This window comes from Panthera onca, chromosome B2, assembly GCF_046562875.1.
Source record: "Panthera onca isolate mPanOnc1 chromosome B2, mPanOnc1 haplotype 2, whole genome shotgun sequence".
Lineage (NCBI taxonomy): Eukaryota > Metazoa > Chordata > Mammalia > Carnivora > Felidae > Panthera > Panthera onca.
Genome location: NC_138343.1, coordinates 104,062,852 through 104,090,298, shown reverse-complemented (window position 1 = coordinate 104,090,298; position 27,447 = coordinate 104,062,852). Strand labels below are relative to the sequence as shown.

Genomic DNA, 27,447 nt, shown 5'->3' with positions numbered 1-27,447 from the left:
ATTTGTTTAAAGTCTGTATCATGTCTAAGTTTAAACTCAAGATTAGTATTGTAAATGTTTCTTATTTCTCATAACTTCAGCCTATATAGCTCTTTCCAGTCATGCTTGCTATTTAAGACAATGACAATGTTGTCTTTCAGCACTAAATGTTGTGTCACATAAGGCTGACAGCCATTTTAGACTGAGTGTTTTGGAGCATCGATGCCTTAGTGGAATCAACACTGATGCAGGGCCTGGTTCTCAATAATGCATATTTAGAAACTTAAAAAAAAACAGGTTATTCCCAAATGGCTAATTTTATTAAAAATATTCTAGTTATATTCACAGGAGAATGATTTATTAAATATATGCCAAATTGTTAATTCCTAATAACAGGTATATTTGGCAGAGATAGTAAGATATATTCAGGAATCCCAAACAGAGAAAGTTGCTTAGTGAATACGGAATCTGGACAAGGAAATTGAGTGTTACCAAGCGGATGATAACTTCATCTAATATGTTCTAGAGTGGGAGCCTTTTTCATGCTTACAAAAATTCTGTGACAATAAGTGGTGATTAGTGGAGAAAGAGGATCTCTTTTGCACTGTTGGTGGGAATGCAAGCTGGTGCAGCCACTCTGGAAAACAGTTTGGAGGTTCCTCAAAAAATTAAAAACAGAGCTACCCTATGACCCAGCAATTGCATTGCTAGGTTTTATCCAAGGGAAACAGGTGTGCTGTTTCAAAGGGGCACATACACCCCAATGTTTATAGCAGTACTATCGACAATAGCCAAAGAATGGAAAGAGCCCAAATGTCCATTGACAGATGAGTGGATAAAGAAGATGTGGTATATATACACGATGGAGTATTATTTGGCAATCAAAAAGAATAAAATCTTGCCATTTGCAACTACATGGATGGGACTAGAGGGTATTATGCTAAGCGAAATTAGTCAGAGAAAGACAAATATCGTATGACTTCACTCATATGTGGAATTTAAAACACAAAACAGATGAGCGTAAGAGAAGGGAACCAAAAACAAGGAGGGGGACAAAATATAAGAGACTTAAATACAGAGAACAAACTGAAGGTTGCTGGTGGGGTTGTGGGTGGGTGGATGGGGTGAATGGGTAAGGGGCATTAAGGAAGACACTTGTTGGGATAAGCACTGGGTGTAATACATAGGGGATGAGTCACTGGAATCTACTCCTGAAATCATTATTGCATTATATGCTAATGAACTTGGGTGTAAATTTAAAAATAAATAAGTACATTAAAAAAAGTGATTAAAATCAGAGTATGGTAGAGATACATTCTTTTTATCCACTCTTCTCTTTCAATACTTATCAGTCATATACACACAAATCCTTCTATATTACATAATAAACTTTCTCATGATAAACATATTTTCTAGGATCCATCTGAAAGGAATGCTTCCTTTTTCAAGGAGCCCTGTAAGTGTTTTGCTGAGGTTTGGGAAGCAATCTAATCTTACCAGCGGTTTATTTTGTATTCTTCTAGATGTGTCTCCTCCCTCCTCTTCCTCCCATTACACTTTCCATAGATGTCTAACTTTATCTAGGTTATCAGTCACTTAGGGTTAAGTGCTGTGATCCTTAACAGTCCTTAAAATCTCTGAGGTCTAAAACAACAAGGGTTATTTCTCAATTAGCTTATATGTACCTGTCTTGTTCGTTAGGCTCTGCTCCCAGTTTTGTTCAGCCAGAGAAGTAGGCTAATAGATCACCCCTCATCTGGAACACTATTGTCCTGGTAAGGGAAGGAAATGCATCTAATTGCACACTTCCTCTTAAAGGCTTTCATTTGAAAGTGATATGCATCAATTCTAATAACATTTCATTGGTTAAAGCAAGTCATATGGTCATGCTTATCCTCAAAGGAATAGGAAAGCACAATTCTACCATGTGCTTGAAAGAGGAGAACCGGAAATATCCTTGAACAACAATAATAAATACCACATCTAGTCATTTTGATTAATATTTTAACTTCTCAAGAGTGATATTTTCTGACCTAGTTCTCAAATTCAGGGCTCAATCACTCAACAAATGTTCATTTAAGTGTCAAGTTTTTCAATATGCTTTTCTAAGCTCTGTGGGTGATACAAAGATGAAACAAGTATAGATCTAAAGACTCTTTTCTACAATAGAGTATACTAGCCCTCTTATAGCACTTGGTATTTTTTTTAAGTTTTTATTTATTTATTTATTTTGAAAGAGAGAGGGAGAGGGAGAGTCCCAGGCAGGCTCCATGCTGTCAGTGCAGAGCCCGATAAGGGGCTCATACTCACGAACTGTGAGATCATGATCTGAGCCAAAACCAAGAGTTGGGACACTAAACCAACTGAGCTATCCAGGCGCCCTTAGCACTTGATATTTCTGCTTCATAGCTCTTAGGAAGTGGTTATTAATTATTTCTGTAAGCATTTATCTAATACTGTTTCCTCTGCTAGTTTATAAATTCTATATAGGATACAGGCTGTATCTATTTTCATGTCAACATTCTCAACAGCAACCACCATGCCTGTAGGCAATGTTCGATGATCATGTGTTGAATAAATTATAGAAGAAGGAAACTATAGTGGAAGTCAAAGATGGAGACATTCCTTCCAAACAAATTTATATCTTATTTACATCTGTAACTCCCTCAGCACTGACAGTATTTATGTGGTCACAGTTTTGATTTGCAATAATGTCCTTACACAGGAGAGACTATGCTTATTTTATTTAATTTTACATCCCCAAGCACTAGCCCAGTGCCTGACACACGGTAGGAGCTCAGTAAATACTTGACTCAGTGAAGCAAAAGAGGTAAGCTCCAAGGACCACTAAAATAAATAACTGCTAAAAGACCACCGTTTTGTAAGTCACTAAAGTGTGCTTCCATCAACAGGTACATTAATAACATATGGTTTAATCTTCTAAAACGTGAGTGTTCTACACAGCTGTTTTTGATAGACTAGTGGATGAGTGGTTTTATAATTGGACAAAATTCTGATTGCATCTGACACGAACTGGGCAATAGAGTTTTAGCTGATGACCTACAGTAGCTGGAAACAGACCTTATGCCGGGAGCCCAAGCAGAGAATAAAAAGAGGGAAGTTTGTCTCACATTCTGTACATTTGGGGCTAGGCTTGTAGAATGGATTTGTAACTCCATTCATATACACTCTTTATATATGAGCATATAATATTCTGACATTTCCATTAACCGAGGAGATGTAAAAATATGTACAGTTAACCATACTGTAATGAATGCTCCTTTCTGAAGATGAGTATAGCACACAGATTATAGGCTTTTGGTATGACAGTAAACCAAATACCTATATATCATTCTGTATGTGAGGGACAGGGTGTCACTTGGTTTAACCTCAACTGAGGACATGAAAACCACCTTCTAATGGGCTTTTATTATATTCTAAACATATTTACGTTGATGGTTCTCCAAGGAACATTAAGCCCCTGAGACTTGCTTACATTTCTGAAATTATATTTCAAGGCCCCAGACACCAATGACACCAATTACATGTCTGTAAATTGCCGTGCCATATACAGCTATACATATAAATGATTTAACGGGGGATTTTCAATATAAACATTGCTAAAACATAATTATGAACTTAGTTGTTAAAATGCCAAGTATTTGGAAAAAAATAACTAACTTTCCTAAAGTGTCTTTCATTATTTTTGAAAATTTGTTGGAGGGTTTTGTTTGAAGTTAACCAAAATATTTCTTTAACCTTGACTTTAAACAGTAGGAATTTATGGGGATAGTAGATTTTTTTAAATTAAGAAACAAGTGAAAAGAAATGCTTAAAAACATGAGGACAATTAAACAATAACCATTAATGTGAATAGTAGAAACCTGATTGTGGTTATTTAGGGATAGTCCCATATATATATATATATATATATATATATATATATATATATACAAAAAAAGCAAAGTATACCACTTATTTATCAAGAGACAAAAAAAAAAAAAAAGAAAGAAAAGAAAAAAAGAAAAAAAAAAGCCCAGATGAACAGGAAATTCTTGAAGTTCTGCCCAATTACTTGGCATGAACATTGGAAAATTCTAAATCTGGGAAGTTTATTATAAGAATCTTTTTGTTTCTATATAAAATCATGTACATATAAGTCAGAAGTCAGAGCCAGTACATTTGTTGTTTTTGGTAATGATTAAAATTTTTACAGCCTTGGGGGCGCCTGGGTGGCTCTCAGTTGAGCGTCCAACTTTTGATTTCAGCTCAAGTCATGATCCTAGGGTCGTGGGATCAAGCCCTATGTCGGGCTTTGTGCTGAGCATGAAGCCTGCTTAGGATTCTCAGATTCTCTCTCTTTCTCTTTCTCTCTCTCTCTCTCTCTCTCTCTCTCTCTCCCCGCCCCTCCCCCGCCGCTGTTCCTCTACCCTGCTCAAGCTGTCTCTCTCTCTAAAATAAAATTTAAAAAAAAATTACAACCTTGAGTAACAGAAATAAACCTCTTGCATATCTTTTTTATTTGGAAAATGCTGATTGGACATATGACAATATTCTCCCCCCCCCCACCCCGGGTTAGGATTTTATTAATGCTATTGGAATTTTGCAGATACAGGCATTTTATTATGCTTCGCTTTATTGTGCTTTGCAGATATAGCGCCTTTTTTAAAAATTGAAGGTCTGTGACACCTTTGCATGAACCAAGTCTATCGGCACCATTTTTCTAACAGCATTTGCTCATTTTGTGTCTCTGTATCACATCTTGGTAACTCTCACACTATTTCAAACTTTTCATTATTGTTATATTTGTTATGGTGATCTGTGATCAGTGATCATGATTTGCTGAAAGCTCAGATAATGGTTAGCATTTTTTAGCAATAAAGTTTTCAAATTAAGTTTTTTGTTTTAGAGATAATGTTCTTGCACACTTAACAGAGTTCAGTATAGTGTAAATGCAACTTTTATATACATTGAGAAATCAAAAAAAATAATTTGACTTGCTTTATTGTAATATTTATTTATTGCGGTGCAGTATCTTGAAGCTGTGCCTGTGCTACAATAATTTTGCTGCTGGATAGATGAGAACTTTGATTAATGAAGTATCAGGCAAGGACAAACCACCTGGGTGAACCATGGATACCTATCTCCATTTTAGAAAAGGCTTATCAGCTGTTCCTAGGAGATTGTGTATATAAGAATATTCAGTTCTTTTGGAAAGCAAGTTCTTTATCTAATCCCCTTTGCAGATCTCTTTAGAATATTTTTTCCATATCTTATGAAATCTAGATGTACTATGCCCATTTCATGTCTTTTATAGTGCCAAAGAATGAAACAAAGAGCTTTAAAGAATTTTTTTTTCTTTTCCAAAGCTGAGTTAATTTTCTTGCAAGCAAGGGAACTCATATCAGTAAAGAAATTCACCCGAGTATTTCACTGAAGGAAAAAGGCATGGTTTCTGAACTGTGAGAAACAGCGTTTCCTGGTTATGCTCTTTAAAATTGAAAACACACTTTCTAGAAAGAACAGAATGAGTCCAGTGTTCAGTGCTGGCTGATGCCTAAAGTAGTCCATTGTCGTTGGTCAGGAAAGATGCTTCAGTTATGGCATGCTGGGCTGCTCACAGTTCATGTCCTTCAATAGTTTTAGTGGGTTACCACCACTTGCAATAAAATAAGATACAACGTTTGCTTTGATATCTCCTAAATGCTGCTGCACGTGAAAGATTTTCCCTTATAATAGCAGTTCTATATGAAGAAAGAAATTGAAGTTTTGGCACCCATTCTTTTTTTTTTTTTTTTTTTTTTTTTGAGTCCATTTTGGCTTCTAATGATAATCATAGCTTTCTCTTAGATTTCAAGGCAAATATGTCTGATCCTCTTTCTCTAATCTGAACATTTCTACTCTTTGGCTGAGAAAACTGGGATAAATTTACAATTAAGTTGTCACCATGTGCTTCAAATATTAATGTTGTCCCTTCTCCTCCTCATCATTTTCTTCATATATAGACTGAGCTCTCCATAATCTATTTCATATTCTTTAGTTCATTCTAACAGATTCTTGTTGTTTTGCCCTGTGTCGGGCCAGTGTCTGGTCCCACTGAAGATAACTAAATGAGAGACTGATGGAGCCTAAGATCAAACATATCAAAGATCCCAGGGCACCAGGCTATATTTGAGCCAAAGGAGGAACCTGAGTTTTGCCAAGAAGATCCTGTTTCCAAATGAGGTCATACTCTGACATATTGGGAGGTAGGACTTCAATATACCTCTTTGGAGAGACACAATTCAACCAATAGCACACTCAAAAAGAGAAGCTGGGTTCAGTGGTTAGGGGAACCTAAGAGGGGTACCTAAGAGGGTAAGAGGGGTTACCCTTCTTTGAGGCTGTATTATCTAGGCTAAGAACTAAAAGGTAGATTTGCATGAAGGGTCTGAACAAGAGTGTTCTTGGCTGGGAGAATGGCGCGTAAAAAAGGTCACTGGTCAGAAAAAGGCCTTGGCTGTTTCCTCAGAGAACAAAAATATGGCCACTGTGGATGGACCACAAAGAGCCAAGGAAGGAGAAAGGGGAGATGACATTGGAAGGTATAGGCAGGAGATAGGCCGGCAGGGCATTTTCCTAAAGTTATGGAGTTTAGAATTTATTTCCAGTGAATAGGAAGCTATTGAAAAACACAGATCTGACATATATATTTAAGTTTATTTATTTATGTAAATAATCTCTACACCCAACATGGGGCTCAAACTCACAATCCCGAGATCAAGGGTTGCATGCTCTTCTGGCTGAACTAGCCAGGTACCCCTGAGTTATACTTTAAAGATTATTTTGGCTGCCATTTGGAGAGTAGATTGTGGCAGAGCAAGAGTGGAAGTCGGGAGGTCCTCTGTATAGCATGGCTTTCTAGATTGAGATGCAAAGAAATGCGAGACACACACTTATCTTCAAGGTCAGAGCAATGTGCTTGGGGGAAACAACACAATTACACATAAACAGGTATTAAATGACTTAAGATATTATAGTCTGTGTTTTAGATGAATGATGTTCACTCTCAGCATGCGTTATTGAGTACCTATTAGATGTTAGGCACTGTGTTGGTTATTGGAAACTAATGAAGGCTACAATAAGTGTGTTAGAATCTATTGGGTGAGACAAGTATGAGCTGAAGGTAGAAATGGTTATCGCATCTGGTGGGGAACATGAACGAGGAAGTGGTCAATTCTGTTTAATAAACAGGTCAGAAAAGAATGAAGGAGGGAGACACTTTCTCTGACTCTTATACAAGTACCTATATTTATCTGGCCAATAAGTTGGAAGACACTAGGGTACAAAAAGGGAGAGGAAAGGGGGGAAGCCATACCAGGCAAAAAGGGAGGATTGGACAAAGGTAAATGTGTGATGAAGCAAGACACATTTGGGGACTTTAAGACTTATATGAGCCCACAGCAAGAGTTTGGAAGAAAACTATATGGGGTGAAGATTTTAATTTTAATTTTGTATGGCTTTCTAGGATGTCTCTTTTCTATGTGTGGAGAATCTTCCACTGTATGAGTTGAGAAGGCAAAGTCCTGTCTTCCATTTTGAAAGGTCTCTCTGAACCCTAACAATTGGAGCTGGGGTGAGATGCTTTGGAGGGGACAGTGCCATCTAATATCCAGTGGTAGTGGAGCTGACAGTGTGGAGCCAGTGGCAGTGCCCGGTATCCTTAATGGCAGTAGTCCCTCACTGACCTGATGTCCTTGTAGCCAGAGTCTGGGCATGGCCACACAGCTTTATTTCTGCTGGCTTCTACAAGCCTTGTCCTTCAAATTTACTGTTGACTCAGAACCACTTGAATTATTTCAGTAGGTTCTTTTTCAGCAAAACTTAGCTAGAGTTGGTTTGCTAAGAACTCTGAGTGATATAGAGTGGAATAGAATGAGTTGGGCAGGAGTGAGGTGATGTTGGGCCTTGCATGCCTTGTAAAATATAGCCTTTATCCTCAAGGTAATGAGAGGCCTTTTTAAAAATTAAGTACTTTTTTAATTAAGCTTTTATTTATTTTTATTTTTTTAAGTTTATTTATTTATTTTGAGAGGGACAGAAACAGCATGAATGGGGGAGGGACAGAGAGAAAGGATGAGAGAGAGAATCCCAAGCAGGCTCCACACAGAGCCTGATGCAGGGCTGGAACCCATGAAACCATGAGATCATGACCTGAGCCGAAACCAAGAGTTGGATATTTAACAGACCAACCCACCCAGGTGCCCCTAAATTAAGCTTTTAATTTTGACATAATTGTGGATTTGTATTTGATAGAAATAATAGAGATCTTGTGGATCCTTTGCCTTGCTTCCCTCAGTAATGATATCTTACAAAACCACAGTACTGTATCTCAACTCTGATATTGCATAGATACTACCAAGACACAGACTATTTCCATCATCATGAAAATCCTCCTGTTGTCCTTTTATAGTCCTATCCACTCCCTTCTCACCTCCACCTGCTCCTTCACCCCTGGCAACTACTAATGGAATCTCCATTTTTATAATTTTGCCATTTCAAGATGTCTTATGTTGTTACATAAATGGAATCATACAATAAGTAACCTTTTGAGATCAGCTTTTTTTCACTTAACATAATTTCCTGCAGATGATCCAGGTTGCTGTGTATATCAGTAGTTGGCCCATTTAATTGTTGTACAGTATTCCACAGTATGTACATAGCCCTGTTTGTTTAACCTTTCACCCACTGAAGGACGGTTGGGTTGTTTTCAGTTTGGAGCTGTTATGAATAAAGCTGCTAGAAACATTTGTGTACAAGTTTTTGTATGAACATGAATTTTCATTTCTCAGGGATAAATGTCTAATTGTATAACAGCTATTTCATACAGTGGTTACATGTTTAGTTTTCTAAGAAACTGACAAACTGTTATCCAGAGTGACTGTACCGTTTTACATTTCCACCAGCAGTATGTGAGTGATCTAGTTTCTCCATATCCTTACCATCCTCATTTGGTTGTCTTATTTTTTATTTTAGCCATTCTGATAGGGGTGTAGTGATAATCTCATCGTGGTTTTAATTTGCCTTTCCTGAGGGCTGATGATGCTGAACATCTTTTTATATGCTTATTTTCCATCTGTATATTTTCTTTGGTTAAATGTCTGTTCATATCTTGTACCCATTTTCAAATTGGAGTGTTTGTTTTATTACTGTTGAATTTGAGGAGCTCTTTGTAGACTAGATATTAGTCTTCTGTCAGATACATGATTTGCAAATATTTTATATACCTTCTCTCAGTCTGTAGCTTATATTTTCCTCCCCTTAACAGGGTCCTTTGAGAACAAAAATTTTACTTTTGGTAAATACAATTTATGAATTTTCCTTTTATGGATAGTACTTCAGGTGTTAAGTCTAAGAACGTTTTGTGTAACCCTAGATCCTGAAGATTTTCTTTTAAATGTTTTTTCTAAAAGTTTTATCGTTGTACAATTTATATTCAAGTTCATTATATAGTTTGAGTTAATTTTTATGTAAGATGTAAGACTTAGGTTGAAGTTCATTTGTTTTTGTCTATGCATGTCCAATTGGTCAAGCGCCATCTTGAAAAAATTACCTTTTCTCAATTGAATTACTTTTCCACCTTGGTCCAAAATCAGTTGGGCATATTTGTGTGGGTCTCTTTCTGGGTTCTCTATTCTATTTCACCGGTCTATTTGTCTGTTCTTCTGACGATTCTGATTGCCATCCTGATTGCCGTAGCTATGTAATATCTTGGATACCGGGAAGACTGATTACTCCTACTTTATTCTTCTCTTCATCAAAGCATTTTTAAAAGGGTGCAACACTCTACCTACAGAGTGAAGGATGGTTGGAGAAGCACAGGATTGGAAAGAGGAAGATTATTAGAGAGTCAGAAAGAACCAAACATGTGTTAAGTTCAGGTAGTATCAGCAGGGGAGAGAGGAAGTAGATAATGAGAGCAGATGCTAAACAGTTTTAATTCTTAGGATTTGTTCATTGATCAGCTAAGGGGGTAAGGAAAAAAGAGGAGTTTAGGGTGCTTCTTAAGATTCTAATTTGAGATGATTTTGACTGAGGCAGAGAAAATATAAAAATGGAAGGTTTTGAGAGAATCATAATGAATGTTATTTTGGATCTGTTTAATTTGGAATCGAAATGCCTTTGCACTCTGTATCGACCATAATTATACTGTTTAGTATCTCAACAGATCAAATTGGGATGGAGGTGGAGGTTTGAGAGTTATCAGCAATTAGAGCCATAAATGCAGAGGGCAAGGCCACACAGTGGTATGTATACCCAGTGAAGGTTTCTAGCCAAGGCTCCCAGTTAACGTTCATTCTGAGGGATAGGTGGAGGAAGACCAACCAGTAAGGTACTGAAAAGAATTGTCAAATAAAGGAGAAAATCAAGAAAACAGTGTTGTAAGAGGCTTAAAACAACAATCTTTGTCATTGAAGAGTGGTCAAATGGAATGAGGATGGAAAAGGAGTGATTTGATTTGGCAAACGCAAGGTGTTGGTGACATCAAGTGGACCAAGTTCATTGATGTGGCGTGAGGTGAAGCCAGATTGCAGTCCAAGGGGGAAAGGAAGAGAAAAATGGGAAAGAGGGAACATTCACTATTCTCTGAGAAATGTGGCTGAAGAAAGGAGAGAGGCAGGGTGGAACCTACAGTGGGAGAAAGGATTTAACAATTGTTTTCTTTTTTCTCCTCCCCCCCCCCCTTTCTTTTGTTTTCTTTTTCTTTTATTCTTTTCTTTTTAATGCTTGAGAGGCTTAAGCTTGATTATAGGCTTTGAGGAAGGCACCAACTAAGAAAGGCAAGAAGAGAGCTAATTGATGGATCAGATACTACAAAGAAATAATACCAAGAGCACAGGACAGGAGATTTAACCATCTTTTCTGTCACTGAAAGCATATTGATTGGAATCAGTCTTAGGTACATATAATAAAGAGTCAAAAGAATGATCTCCTACGTAGATAATAGATAATTTGTCTCCCATATTGCAAACAAGTCTGAAGGTAGGTACTCCTAAGATACAACTTTTTTTTATCTTTTTGCTCTTTACATTTTTAAGGTCACCTTATGGTCCAAGATGTCCGCTGGAGGCCCAGCCATCTCATCTGAGTTCCAGGCAAGCAGAAAGAGAAAAGAGGAAAGGGGAAAAGAATTGACCTCCCAGCTAAGTCCAGCTCCTTTAAGGCACTTTCCTGAAACCCCACTTGAGGACTTCTGCTTACTTTTTTACTGGCCACTCCTAGCTGTGAGGAGGGCTGAGAAATGTAGTCTCTAGCTTTTGCTTCTGTAAAAGTAAGGTTCTATTAGTAAGGAAAAATAAACTGGAAATTTGGTAGGGCAGTAGAAGCTTTTGTCTGAGGAAGAAAGAAAGTGCAAGGATTTACAGATGTAGATACATTTTTTTGATGCAAGAAAAGGAAATTGAATTGGTTAATGTTGAATATATTGGGGATTTCTGTGAATGTCTGCAGCAAGGTCATCATCAGAGAAAGAGGGTATCCACAGAGACCCTGAGAAGAATGGTGGACAATTTACAGTAGTTTTAGAGGAAAATGAAGGGAACAGCAGCTGACCAGACTAGCATATAAAAGAATGTTGAGGGGCGCCTGGGTGGCGCAGTCGGTTAAGCGTCCGACTTCAGCCAGGTCACGATCTCGCGGTCTGTGAGTTCGAGCCCCGCGTCAGGCTCTGGGCTGATGGCTCGGAGCCTGGAGCCTGTTTCCAATTCTGTGTCTCCCTCTCTCTCTGCCCCTCCCCTGTTCATGCTCTGTCTCTCTGTCCCAAAAATAAAATAAGAACGTTGAAAAAAAAAAAAAATAAAAGAATGTTGAGCAGCGTTAAGGGCTTAGCAGGAGTTGGAGATCATTAATTTCTCCTGGCATAAAGTTGAATAGCTGTGGGATTTTCTGTTGCAGTGTTCAGCAAATAGGATACAGGGAGCATGGTGAAATTCATTTCATGTTGTATGGGTGCTGGGTATGGGGGTTGCATAAGCTAGAAAAACTTGAGGGAAGGGAAAATTATGTTGGCAGAAATGGACACAGAAGGGCTAGAGGAGGTGTGGGACTTTTATTAAGATCTCAAAATGCAGGCAGGAGTCTATTGGGAAGGAAAGGAATATTAAGCAGAAGAATGACACAGGAGGTAGGAAGAGGTGGGAATGGACAAGACATGTTAGGAGACACAGTAAAGCAATGTGGTTGAGTGGGAGGGCTACAGGAAGGCTGTCATGGAAGGAGGGTATGGAAAGGGCACATCTGATAAAAATCAGGTAAAATACAAATTCTTTAGCCTCAAATTCCAAGTCATATCCTCCAGGCAGTGGAGATCTGATGAAGGTTATTGTGCAGGAGAGTAATTTAAGAAGATAATCATGGCAGCGGTTTGTTCCAAGGATGGGAGGGAGATTGGCTGAAGGAAAGAAAACTGGTGTAGGAGGCTAGCAAAGGAATCTGGCATTCAGGAAACTATAAGAGAGGAAAGAGGGATAGAGTCAAAGGACAGAAAGTCACACTCTCCTCTGGGCTCCCAGCCCTTCTCACACTAAGGAATTTTTGCTCTCAGTTGTGAATACTTGCACAATGTTGCTCTCATCCCAGTGGGACTCCAATGGGGTGTCTCTTTTTTCTTTTCTTTCTTTCTCTGTCTTCTTTCCTCCCACCCTCCCTTCTTTTCTTCCTTCCTTTTGTTTTCTTCTTTCTTTCCCTCCCTTCTTCCTTCCCTTTCTCCCTTCTGTGTTCCTTTGTCCTTCCTCTTTCTTTCTTTCTTTCTTTCTTTCTTTCTTTCTTTCTTTCTTTCTCAAATACTTGCATAGTATTTACTGCTTGCATACTGGATGCTGTACAAGGCACTGAAGATTCATAGAAGGAAACATTATTCTCATGGGGAAAAGCACACAAGTAAGAGAACCAAGTGGAATTCAATAGTTCAACCAAGTAGAAGTGTGTGTCAGATTTTGGGGGTACACAGAGTAGGAGACTCTATTCTATTGTGGGAGAGAGGTATCAATGGAATCCAGCCTGGGAAAATCACAAGGAAATCATGATGGGGGGAGGGAGTAGGGAAGGGGAAATAAAAGTGCAGGAAAGAGGGCTTCAGGAGCTAGCTGCTTGGGGAAACTGCATCACAGGGTTTGAGTGCAACAGTGAAGGGCCATGAAGTTGGAGAAGTAAACAAGAATTGTCCCATTTGTGTGTGTCCTGCTAAAGAATTTAGGCTTTATTCCAAACACATTGGAGGGTCCAGAAGGATTTTACACAGAAGGATGACATTAGCTTCTTTTTGGAGTCATCAAAAGTGAGAAGTTACAATCTCAGGGTTTGGAAACAGATGGAGACCAGGATGTTATTAATGGTGCAGTCGCTTGGTGGCTATGTGAGCTTGGGAAAGTTACCTAATCTCCCTAAGCCTCAGTTTCTTCTTTGAAATTGAAAAATAACCATCACCACTACCACAGCAACAACAAAACTACCTTTCTCATAGGTATTATTGTTTTATTTTCTGAGAATTAAATGAATACCATTTGTCACATTCTTAGCACAGTGCCTGGTACATAGAAAGCCCTCTAAACCTGATAGCTGCTTTTTACTAGCACACATATCACCTCCAGCATTATTACTATTGTAAAAATTGCTCTGGGAGTTGTATGCAAGGTGAGTCAGAGGTAGGGGACAAGCTGGAGTAAGGGACACTGCTTAGGATACCTTTGGAATAATCTAAGGAAGAATATTCTATTTTTATTGTTTGTTTTTGGTCCAGTACCCAGCTGTCATTCAAAAGGAATAAAAAAACGTTTATGGAATAAATGAAAAGGAAGACTGAGCAGAATTTAGTGATTGATTAGCTTAGGGAAACCAGGGGGACAGTAAAAGATGACTTTAAGGCTTCATGCTTGGGGGGCTGTAGAGTTCTGGTTCTGTTGACACAAGGAAACCACCCCTGGCTCTGCTTTCTCAGACCATTGCTCACCTGACATCTTTGGATGGTCAGCCGCTCTTCCAATTTCATTCATTAGCTCAGTGACTGTGTGTGCACATCTGCCACTTTGACTTTTTCCAGAATGCCTTGTCATAACCATAATGGAGGCATATTCAAATTTAAAAACTTCAAATTTTTGAAGTCTCAAATGCCACTTACAAATTGGTTCTAAATACCTCTCTCTGGTTGTTTCCAAATCTCATTTTATTTGTGGGTCATGTAGATGTCTCTGGAAAGACTGTAGCATCCTATGCCTCTGTTTAGGGGCATTGATAGAATCCTTCACTTTTACGATTAATGTTGTGTTTGAAACCAAACATTCTTATGGCTTCTCAATATTATGTAATTGCCACTTTCTCTTCTTTTTTTTTTTTATTAAAAAAAAATTTTTTTTTAACGTTTATTTATTTTTGGGACAGAGAGAGACAGAGCATGAACAGGGGAGGGGCAGAGAGAGAGGGAGACACAGAATCGGAAGCAGGCTCCAGGCTCCCAGCCATCAGCCCAGAGCCCGATGCGGGGCTCGAACTCACGGACCGCGAGATCGTGACCTGAGCTGAAGTCGGAAGCTTAACCGACTGAGCCACCCAGGCGCCCCATCTCTTCTTTTTATATACAGAATAATATTTTGGGTCTCATATCACAAACAGACAACCAAAACTGGCTCAGCTTTTGGCTCTTCTTTTCCTGCTAAAATGGTACTTCTCCTTTAACTCTGAAGACAGAGAAACCTGGGAATGTGACCTGAGATCTTGTTCTTAACCAAGTGATCTGTCCACCATGAATGCCTGATTTTAGTACAAGCCTAGAGCAGATGGAGCTGAAACCATGGTTCCCTGTTGTTGTTTTCCTTTTTTCTTGAGTTTGATTATTCTGATTACTAAAAATGCCTTGCTGTTTGACAAAGAACAGGAATTTTGAGATTGCTCTGGGGCTAGGTTAGCCAGGTTCAAGGCTCTGCCAACATTTAGAGAGATTGTTTTTTAGAATGGAACTTTTTAAAAAATGTTTATTTATTTATTTTTGAGAGAGAGAGAGAGAGAGAGAACAAGCAGAGGAGGGGCAGAGAGAGAGAGGGAGACACAGAATCTGAAGCAGGCTCCAGGCTCTGAGCTGTCAGCTCAGAGCCTGATGCAGAACTCAAACCCACAAATTGTGAGATCATGACCTGAGCCCAAGTCGGACGCTTATCCCACTGAGCCACCCAGGCACCCCTAGAGTGTACCTTTTTAATAAGTGCCTTATATGAAAACAAGTGACACATCATAAATGAGTTGAGAGTGCTCTCTACTAGTGAAAATGGCGGAGGGTTGATCCATGCAAACTCTTTGCCCAGTTGTACTTGGGATCCAGGACACACATCTGTGAGACGGCTCTCCCAGATAAGGGGAAGTAGAGCAAACCCCACTGCCTGTCAGGATGGCTGTCCTGATCTCAGCTTCACTAGCTCCTGAGGTCCTGCCAAAGAAGTTAGTAAGAACTCATGTAGACCTGGAGGCCACAGTTGAGCAGAAAGAGCCCCTGCAGTAGCACACATGTGGCCCTTCTTCTCCTTCTCTCTCCTTGTCCCCTAGTCTGTGTGTGTGTGTGTGTGTGTGTGTGTGTGTGTGTGTGTGTGTGTTTCAGAAATAGTACATAAGAGATGGGAAATTAAATGTCTCTGTGGGAAAAAGCAGTGTTTCAGGTTCTCAGCATTTTAGTCAGCTGCTGTCATATTTTTCCAGACTGTAAATGTATTTTGAAGCTATTAAAATCTATTCATAGTGATGAAAAAAGGTAGGAACTCAATGGTTCTTTCCCAATTGCTATTTGTCCAATAACAAATACCTAAACACTTTAATTAGCCTTTTTATTTCCCCTATGGCGGCAAAATAATCCTCCTCATCTATGTGGGGGAAACAAATCTGTGCTGGGAACATAGCAAGACAAAAACCTCCCTGGGCTAGTCTGTTTGTCCAAGAGTATGGATTTTGGCAGCTGCTTTAAGAGTTGGGCTCCCTGATGAGGGCGCTGGTCTCTTTTGGGTGTGGGAAAGGAGAGGTAGAGAGGCCGGGAATCTCTTTTAAATCACAGACGAAAGGAAACCAGGAAGTAAGGAGAAATTATTTCAGTCTGCTCATAGCTCAGGATGTTAAAGGCAGTAACCTCAGCTGGTTGGTTAATCATTAGCAAAAAGGAAAGAGCAGCGGAGGTCAGGACTGGCCAAACCACAGAGACGGACTTGAAGCAGGGAGAGAGCTCCTGGAAGAGGCAAGATGTGATCTTACCTGGTGTTAACCTCTTTCTCGTATTAACTTTTCCTTGGGACATAAAGCAAGATGACTCTTTTCTGTTCCCAGACATTTGTCTAAATAAAGCCCTCTTAATTTTGTTTTTGCTGTGGGATTCCTAAGCAGACCAGAAGAAAAGACATCTTCCCTGAGCGGCTGCCCAGCTCCTGCTCAGTTTTGCTCTAGGGCAGCCGCTCTGGCCACAAAAAGCAAGCAGGTGAGTGTCCCCAAGCGGGGCTCGCCGCAGGCAGATCTGCCCCATTGTTGTGCAACAGGGCTTTGCACGCTCTCCGCAGCCAGGGGAATTGGTGCTGACTTCCAAGTTGCCCCGTGGAAGAAGAGAAAGTGGATCTGCAGAGACTGAAAGGAGAGGGAGAAGCCCCTCTCCTCTCCTCCCTCCCAGGGCACCATGGGCAACATTTGTGTGAGGTTCTTGACGTACTTGAAGCCCTGTCTCCCATGCCTGTTCCAGGAGGCCGACAAGCCGGTGGTGATTGAGAACCCAGTGGCCCGCTGCTCCCCTGATGCTTGCAGGTCACAGAGTCAGGAGCTCAGGAGAAGCGGTGGTCACTACTTTGTGGCTCTGTTTGATTACCAGGCTCGGACTGCAGAGGACCTGAGCTTCCGCGCGGGCGACAAGCTCCAAGTCCTGGACACTTCCCAGGAGGGCTGGTGGTTCGCCAGGCACTTGGAGAAAAGGGTAGATAGCTCTGGCCAGCTGCTGCAGGGCTATATTCCTTCTAACTATGTGGCTGAGGACAGGAGCCTGCAGGCAGAGCCGTGAGTAGTACAAACCCATACTTTATTTCTCAACTCTCTGAGGGCGGGTAATGAGTTTTCCTTCTTATCTGCAACCCCCTAATTTCCAAAGAGCTACCCAGAAAGTATGAGGAAGTACTGGCAAGAACCTTTTAATTGAAACACACCTCTGCTGTTAAGAGTGAAACTGGCAGGTAATTGTTGTTGAAATGACTTCTATTACCATATGTATACCCGTGGGCCCTGGGTGTTCATCAACATTAACAAACGGTGCATCTAATACTCTACCTTTTCTTTGGCTGTAAAATATGTCTGACTTTAAAAAGAGAACTGCATTTCATTTGTAGGTATATCATATATATAAATCACACCTTCAAATCTAAAGTTCAGCTCTCTCTCTTTTAAAACTTTTGAAGCATCAACGCCCAACTCTAACTCTAATTTTAATCCCTTTTCATTCTGTTAGACACACAGAGAGCCAATTAACATCAGGGTAGCATTTAGAAGATGGTAATTTTTCACTGCATTTTCCCAGTGAAATAATGACTAGACGTTTTTCTTTGAGTTCCAGATATGGACTTAGGCTACCCAAATTGTGATAGTTTGGGGTTTTATTATGATTAGAAACTGACCAGCTATAGATATTTAGTAAGTTTTAACAACAACAAAAAAAATATAATGGCTGTATTTCCCCAGAGGAGGAGATAATGACTAATCTGATATTTGGAAAAAAAATTCTATGATTATGGTGGACCCACAGAGGAAAATTTTATATACACCCATCCATCCATCCATGCAAGTGCCAGGCACAGCAGAGGCATGGTAAGTGGAGGAGGGGTAGGTTATGCTAGTGGTGGTTGAACATAAAGTAGATAAAGCACAGTCTTGACAATGGATACTTGAGGTTTGGTGGGTTGAGAAGCAATTGGGGACTATTACTGGCCCTAACTTTGTTACTGCCTGGTTCCAGTGAAACCCAAGACTGGGAATGTCTCCCAGGACTTATTTTATGGAATGTATCTTGGTAGAGGAACCACTGAGGATGCACTTATTTTCTCATATGTTTCTCTTTTTTATGAGAATTGCAGCATCCTTTACTGACCTAAGGAATAAAATGGCAAGGAAGTGCCAATCAGGCAGTATTGCTGCATTCCAAACTCAAATACAAATACAAAAGGAAGGTTGGTAATTTTTGAGATTCTTTCCAACACTAGGACCCTATATGTGTTAAAAAAAAAAAGGGGGGGTCTTATTTTATGCCTAAATAGAAATGAATTGAAATCTAGACTTTTGATGAATGGAATTGATCAATTCTCAAATGAGAAAATCATCTGTTTGAACATGTATTTTCTGTGATAATCTATAGGAAATATCTTTATTTATTCACCAAATGCTTGCTTATGTGCATTTATGTTTTCACTACTATATGATTTATGGATATGGTATGATAATGTATGGTATTATGTATGTTTTAAATTCAGCAAAACATATGCATACTAGACAAATAAATACTAGAATATTAATACTAGAGCCTTGAATTCATAATCTAATATTTTTATCATTCTATTTGTTTATTTTTTTCATCATGATAAGTGGACTCTTTAATTCCCATCTCCTATTTCCCCCATCTCCCCATCCACCTCCCCTCTGGTAACAACCAGTTTGTTCTCTATAGTTAAGAGTCTGTTTCTTGGTTTGTCTTTCTCTTTTTTTCTTTGCTTTTCTCTTCTGTTTCATAAATTTCATATGAATGAGATCATATGGTACCTGTCTTCCTCTGACTGATTGCACTTACATTATACTCTCTAGCTCTATCCATGTTGCAAATGGCAAGATTTCATTCTTTTCATGGGTGAATAATATGCCATTATATAAATGTATGAGATATATGTATATATACATATGTACATGTACATATGTATATATATGCATATACATGTATATGTATATATATGTATATATATACATATATCTCAGATACATATATCATATCTTTATCCATTCATTTATTGATGGATACTTGGGCTGCTTCCATAGTTTGGCTATTATAAATAATGCTGCAATAAATAAAGGAGTGCATGTATCCCTTTGAATTAGTGTTTTTGTATTTTTTGGGTAAGTACACAGTAGTATGATTACTACATTGTAGGATAGTTTTATTTTTAGTTATTTGAGGAAGCTCCATACTGTTTTCCACAGTGGCTTCACCAGTTTGCATTCCCACCAGCTCTGCAAGAGAGTTCCTTTTTCTCTACAACTAGGCCAACATTTGTTGTTTCTTGAGTTTTTGGTTTTATCCATTCTGACAGGTATGAGGTAATATCTCATTGTAGTTTTGATTTGCATTTTCCTGATGATGAGTGATGTTGAGCATCTTTTCATGTGTCTGTGGGCCATCTGTGTGTCTTTTTTGGAGAAATGTCTGTTCATGTTTTCTACCCATTTTTAATTGAATGATTTTTTGGGGGGGTACTGAGTTGTATCAATTCTTTGTATATTTTGGATACTAACCTTTTATCAGGTATGTCATTTGCAAATATCTTCTCCCATTCACTAAGTTGCCTTTTAGTTTTGTTGATTTTTTCCTTTGCTGTGCAGAAACTTTTTATTTGATGTAGTCCTAATAGGTTATTTTTGCTTTTATTTCCCTTGCTTCAGGACACATATCTAGAAAAATGTTGCTAGGGCCAGTGTCAGAGAGATAACTACCTGTGGTCTTTTCTAGGATTTTTATGGTTTCAGGTCTCACATTTTGGTCTTTAATCCATTTTGAATTTATTTTTGTGTATGGTGAAAGAAAGTGGTCCAGTTTCATTCTTTTGCATGTGGCTGTCTAGTTTTTCCAACAATATTTGTTGAAGAGACTGTCTTTTTCCCATTGTATCTTCATTTCTCCTTTGTCAAAGGTTAATTGACCACATAAATGTGGGTTTATTTTTGGGTTTTCTATTTGATTCCAATGATTTATGTATCTGCTTTTTGCCAGTACCATATTATTTTAATTTTTGTTTTTCTTTTTCAAGACTTCTTTGGCTATTCGAGGTCTTTTTTGGTTCCATACAAATTTTAGAGTTGCTTGTTCTAGTTCTGTGAAAAATGCTGTTGGTATTTTGATAGGGGTTGCATTGTATGTGTAGACTGCTTTGGGTAGTAGAGATATTTTAACAACATTTGTTCTTCCAACCCATGAGCGTGGAATGCCTTTTCATTTCTACATGTCATCTTGGATTTCTTTTCTCAGTGTTTTATTGTTTTATATTTGCAAATGACATGATACTATATATAGAAAGCTCTAAAGACTCCACCAAAAAAAACCCACTAGAACTGATAAATGAATTCAGTAAGGTCGCAGGATACAAAATCAATGCATAGAAATCTGTTGCATTCCTATACACTAATAATGAAGCAGCAGAAGGTGAAATTAAGAAGACAATCCCATTTACAATTGCACCAAAAACAATAATATATCCAGAAATAAACTTAACCAAAGAGGTGAGAGACCCGTTCTCTGAAAACCATAATGTACTAATTTTACATACATTCAATTCATATTAATGCTTAGGTTCTCTGTTTGCTCATCTGTAAGGTCCCTGATTTCACACAGATCTCTGGATTCTCTGATTGTCTGGAAACATGAGCTTTTTTTTTTTTTTTTTTTTTTTTGTGGAACATGAGCTCTTAATGTTTCATATGTAGTGGTTTAGCTACATACTTGACAGACAATGCTGAGGAAAGCAAGTAAACTGAAATAAAATAAGCAATTCAAAAGTGATAACTTTCTGGGTAACAGGCTCAAACACAGTGTCCTTGCTTATTTGGATTCTATTTGCCTAACAAACACAAAATAAGACAACTAAAATATTGTGACTATTTTTTATTCTTATGGGCTATCTGTAACCAAGAATACTTTTCTTTGATGCACATAATTCCTGACCTCATTCCTCTTGGAATTTGTTCTCAGCAGTGTTCCAATGTGTCACTACCAACCTATATCTTGGGATCTTCATCCACTGGAATAAAAACTTGTTGCCCAGATGTTGCCACTGGGCCTCCTGCTTAGTTCAGGCCATTTCTTTTCTTTCAAGTGTACACCATGGCCTTCATCTATGATCCTAGGTTGTTAATGAGGGTGCTTGCCACCAAAAGGCTAAATTCCTTCAATACTTTTAGTGCAGGGAGCTGTCACCTCTAGAATTCTAGTCCATTTCAGGTAGTGGTGATTTTAACTTAACAATTAAGCAGTTAACAGTCTTATGAGTGAAAGTGTCCGAGTGGCCCACACAGTGCCTTAATACTTGGGGAGTTACACAAAGATGTCTTTTAATGTCTTTTTTCATTGAGTTTTTCAAAGTTATACTTCATTTTTTACTTTCAAATACTGTGGAAGTTAATGTAGGTTTTTTTGTTTTTTGTTTTTTTTTACGATGAGCTCAGAATATAGTATTAACATTATTATTTACATTTACATATGTGAGATTAGAGGCAATGGGAAACCAGTGAGAATTAAGTCATCTAATTTCTAATTAGATTAGTTAAACGCAATGCCTATTAGTATTCATTTGTTTGTGTCTTTATTCTTGAGTTGTCATAATAAGAAAACAATGCAAATACTTTTGGAGTTATTAGTGTCAGGGCAAACCAGTTGAAAGTTTTAGCATTTGGCTTTTTTTTTTTTTTTTTTTTTTAATACTAAGAAGTAGAGATGTTAAAAAAAGAACTATAGTATTGTTAAAAGATAAACCAATTTAATACTTGGTTGTTATTCAACTTAGAAGTGCTTTACCTTTTCTGAATATCTTACGTTAAGTGATATAATAAACCCGTTCTTAATGACTTATTTTGTCTCTAGGAAGAATCATTGTATTTACCTCATCTTCAATTTGAATTCCTATATTCTTTCATAGATGAGTGTTTTTGTTCAACATTTCAACATGGAATTTCTCAAAACTCTTACTCTTAGTGTCTGATTACTCAGAACTCCCTTTATATTTTTTATTCGCAGTGTTTTTAGAGATATAAAGTTCATCCAGAAAATAATGGTATGGAAATTACACATAAATCTTCAAGCCAAGAACAATGGCTTTAAGTTCTATGACTTTATTGTAAAAAAGTTTAATGCAATATAGTGATGAAAAGCAAAATAATCAGCAATTGTGTAATTTACACGTAGCATCATTTATCTACAGGGGGTTTAAAAAGTTGTTTGCCTGATTGTTAAGCGTATATAAAAGTGTGGGAAAGCATTTAGTGAAAAGTTTCTTCTCCTTCTATTATTGCCATGTAAAGGCAGATTATTTCCAGTTCCTCTCCTATTCATCATGCTATGAACTGCTTTGAAAAAAAATATTTGTAATTTATAATTTTGTTGGTAGTTTATGCTATGAAATAAAAGTGTTAGAATTTTATGAAGTATAAAGGTAAGAGAACTTCTTTCTATCCATTTAGGACATATTTTCCTAATTGTGCTCCTTTTTAATGTGTCAACTAGAGTTATGTCAAAATTTCATCTAACTTACGGTCATTGCCATTGTTTGGCTTGAAGAAAATACTAAGAAATAAAATGGTATGTTCTTAGGAAGAGAATTCTTTTACCCCACCATTTAAAAATAGAATTGGAGCCTCATTATTTGGTTATTTGAATACTGCTAAATTTAATAACTATCCAATACAAGTTGTACATAGTGTTCCTAGTTATTTTCAAACTAGGTATCCGTAGACTTCTTTCTCAGCTGAGAAATGAAGCCACCTTTTGATCTTGTTAGTTAAAGGTAGAGTAACAATGTGGTTTAAAAATTAAAATTATTATAAATAAATACATACATACATACATACATACATACATAAAGGCATCAGAATATATAGATTTTGAGTATAATTTGGCATACAATGTAACATTAGTTGCAGGTGTACAAGATAGTGATTGGACAAGTTTATATATTATGTTCTGTTGACCACAAGTGTAGCTACCATCTGTCCCCATATGTCCCCATTTTAATACCATTTACTATATTTTTATGCTGTGTCTTTTATCCCCGTTATTTATTCATTTCATCACCGGAAACCTGTATCTCCCACTCCCCTGCACCCATTTTGCCCAACCCCTATCTTCCTCCCCTCTGGCAGCCATCAGTGTGTTTTCTGTACTTATAGGTCTGATTCTGTTTTTTTATTTTTTCATTTGTTTTTCATTTTGTTTTGTTTAGATTTCACTTATGAGTGAATCATGTGGTATTTGTCTGCTTAGTCTGACTTATTTCACTTAGCATAATACCTTCTAGGTCCATCCATGTTGTCTCAGATGGCAGGATCTCATCTTTTTATGACTGCATAATATTTCATTATATATATATATATATATATATATATATATATATACACACACACACACACACACACACACACCCCATAATTCTTCTCTGTTCATCTATTGATGGACACTTAGATTGCTTCCATATCTTGGTTATTATAAATAATACTGCAATAAACATAGGGGTGCATATCTTTTCAAATTAGTGTTTTCATTTTCTTTGGGTAAATACCCATTAGTGGAATTTTTTGATAATACAATATTTATATTTTAATTTTTTGAGGAACTTCCATACTATTTTCCACAGTGGCTATACCAAAGGCATCGTAATATTCACAAACCAATCTGACATATCTACTTTGAGTAGTTTAAATCACTAGAAAATCACCGACAGGCAATTCATCCTATAATTGTTCTTTTTTCCAGATCATTTATTTCTTTCCCTTTGTGATAGTTTTCAGGGAAGACTAGATGGATATATGTGGAAAATGAAAATTGTTCATTTTCAGTTTCTCCCCAATAAGACAAAATATATTTAAATACCATCCTTTTAGAAGCTAAGTGAAAAAGAGGTTTCCATATAAAAGTAAAATGTATTATAAGAATACATATAGCTGTTTATCAAAGTAAATGTTTCAGATAAATCCAAAATAAGAATTTTAGGACAAATAATTTAAGTTAATTAGAAAAATGTATTACTAAGTGACTGTATTACCAATAGAATTATGATGTTTTCTCTCCTAATCCTTTATTGTGAAATAAAAATATGGTGCCAAAATAATTAACTTATAAAACATTACATCTCAGATATAATATGGTTTTTCATGTTAGTATAACTATTATGTTTATGTTAACATAACTGTGTTTCTCATAATTTGTTATGTAACAAATTTTTATGTACATTGTCACCATTTCGGGGACGAATGATAGGTAACTGCTAAATTAAAATAAATTTTATAAGAATAATGGCAAAGTTATAGAAGTGAGGAAAAGAGGATCCAACTAAACTGCATTAAAATCACAAAATTTAAGTGTAATTAATAGTTTAAAGTAATTGATAGTAATATTTGATTACAGTATTTCAAGTTATCTTTGAGAAGTAATCAAGTGACATGGTATGGAATCATTAAAGTTAATAGGAATAATTCTTAATCTTTTAGTTTCTTTTAATTTATTTTATTTATTATTATTATTATTTTTTTTCAAGTAAGCTTTTTGCCCAGCCTGGAGCCCAGTGTGGGGCTTAGACTCATGACCCTGAGATCAAGACCTGAACTAAGATTGAGTTGGAGGCTTAACTAACTGAGCCACCTAGGCACCCAATTCTTAATCTTTTCTTTTATATAATATATATATTAAAAATTTTTTTAATGTTTATTCATTTTTGAGAGACAGAGAGACAGAGTGCAAGCGGGGGAGGGGCAGAGAGAGAGGGAGACACAGAGTCCAAAGCAGGCTCCAGGCTCTGAGCTGTTAGCACAGAGCCCCATGTGAGGCTTGAACCCACGAACCATGAGATCTTTACCAGAACTGAAGTCGGACCCTTAACCTACTGAGCCACCCAGGCGCTCCTTAATCCTTTCTAAGAAAATTGATAATACTTTGAAAGTTTCAATTGCAATATGCCATTCAAACTCTTTTCTAGTAACAGTATTGATTTTTCTTTTCAGGTTTTCAACAAGTTAATAATGATGGAAAAAATTTTATGTGAGTGAAATAATGCATAAGCTGCTATGCTTCAATCCTAAAGATTAGAACCTAGATTTCAACTTAATCAAATTCATTTTTTGAAAGAAAAATATTCTATTGGTTTTTCAAATTGGTTTTTGTTCAAGATAATTTCTTCAAATGTTTAGTTTGTCTCTGTAGATACATCCTGATGTTGTTTTTATTTTATTTTATTTTTAATGTTTATTTACTTTTGAGAGAGGGGGAGAGAGAGAGAGAGAGAGAGAGAGAGAGAGAGAGAGTGGGGGAGGGGCAGAGAGAGAAGGAGACACAGAATCCAAAGCAGGCTCTGAGCTGTCATCACAGAGCCTGATGTGGGGCTCAAACCCACGAACCATGAGATCATGACCTGAGCTGAAGTAGGGTGTTTAACCAACTGAGCCACTTAGGTGCCCTTCCTGGTATTATTTTTTTGATAAATGAAGGTCAAGCTTCTCACCAAATTGACATCGTCAAGGTAGATACAAACTTCTATATAGTAAAGTAGGGCTAACTTTTGTTAAGCTGCTATTATGTCTTGTCCCCTAGGTCTTGAGGCTCCCAAGAGAAAACAAACAAACAAACAAACAAACAAACAAACAAGGTTTTACTTCAACTAACTCTGCCTGATTATCAGCTCAGAAAATTCCCTTTGGGTTTTCCAACTCTCAGTACCACAATGAGATACCACTATGTCACAAATAAAAATCAGAGCAATCTTTGGACTTTTCTGCTGGATATTTTAACTAGGTCCAAATGTTAGTGGCACAGAGTTTCAACTGAAATATAATGTTAATTGCCCTTTTTATGTGCTTAAGAACACAGGCTGTGCAACCAGTTGATCTAGATTGGAGTTTGGCTCTGTCATGACTTGAGCAAATTATTTGACCCCTCTGCCTCAGATTTGTAAAATAGGAATGAAAATGACATCTATCTTGTAAGGTCATTATGTAACATAAATGAGATTATTTGTGCAAAAAGCATACACCACAGAGAACCTGACATATAATAAGGGCTTCATAAATGTTACCTATTATCGAATTGCATGGCTCCCCATTTACTTCTAAATAGATCATACTTTGTGCATCTCCACTCTAGCCTCAGGTCACAATATTCTTTCCCTAGAACAGGTTTCATATGCTGAACATCTTTTAGTCTTTTTTCCATACTTTCTATCACCTGCAATCTTGGGCTTCATCCACATGGTCAGACTTGTCCTGCCTGCAAACCTCTCCCTCCTCTTGTCCTGAGCAACTTTCACTCATCCTCAGTCTCACTCTGTTTGTCCTTCTCTCCCTGAAGCCTTTCTTGACGTGTTGAACTAGGTTTGGTGTTCCTGCTTAGAGCCTTTAACATTTATCATCATTGCTTATCCATTTTCTGCGAGACTATGCACTTTGGGTGTGGGAGGTGGAGAAAGGAGCCATTGCCCTGGGTCCCAGAGCTTAGTGTGGTACCTGTGCACAATAAGCACTCATGAACATTGGCTGGGTAAATGAATAATTAAATGAATGTTTGCTTATCTATAAATCTCAGATCTTTTAAAGAGCAGCTGACAAAGCCAACTTTTTTTCTTAACAGTTGCTCTCTGAGTTGTTTTTTTACCTACCAGAAATATCTAATGAGTTTCCTCACTCATGCATTGGGCATTTTGCTTTCTTTTCTCAATGAATTTTTCATGTCTCAATTTTTGGTTAGACTCATAGTCATAAGAGTATAATTTCCAGGTCCCAGAAATTAATGACTCTAATCTACTTCTGGGGGAAAAATACTTAGGGGTCACAAATTGATTTGAATATTGTCCATAGTGTAGAATGACTATCAAACCAGAAACAGATTATGAATCTCATTGAAATGGTATTCTAAAATCACAGACATGCATATTAAACTATACTGTGGTTATATTTAGAGTAAAGGAATTATTGGCCTGAGCTCTTAAATGGATAGAAAACCAAAACCCAATTTACAAAATTAATGTTGTAGGGCCAGACTTATAATTTCAGTTTTTATGCTTAACATACATAATTTCAAATTATTATGTATATGAAATATTTTTCAGTTTGTGCATGCTGAAAGTTTGATGCTTTTACTGAATATTAATAGATTTTCTCTGTCACATTCTAAAACATTATCAAACACAATAATTATATGTTCTTTTTACTGGTTTTCTTACTAATTAACTGCTGATTTCTCTGCAGCATTTTCTGATTCCCGTTTTTAATGGGAGTTCTTAACACTTGTTAGTACTGGAAAGATTGGACCAATTTTTCTGGGGGAAGATAGTTATGCAGATTGATAGTAGCTTGAATGCTATTTTAGACCTCCTTATGGAGCTATTTTCCTGAAGCCCATAACTTTAGTATTAGTTTATGTGGATTTTTTTTTGAAGATCAACCTAACAAGAATTTTGCTAAACTTATAGATATAAA

General features: G+C 37.3%; 1 protein-coding gene across 1 annotated transcript in view; it reads left to right on the top strand.

The window, feature by feature from the left end:
- Positions 1-16,110: 16,110 nt before the first annotated feature.
- FRK (fyn related Src family tyrosine kinase) overlaps positions 16,111-27,447 on the top strand; it is a 107,905-nt gene continuing 96,568 nt past the window's right edge. Inside the window, exon 1 of the mRNA XM_060616447.2 lies at positions 16,111-17,025. Coding sequence (XP_060472430.1) covers positions 16,655-17,025 — 371 coding nt within the window. The 5' untranslated portion in view covers positions 16,111-16,654. The remainder of the gene's footprint in view (positions 17,026-27,447) is intronic.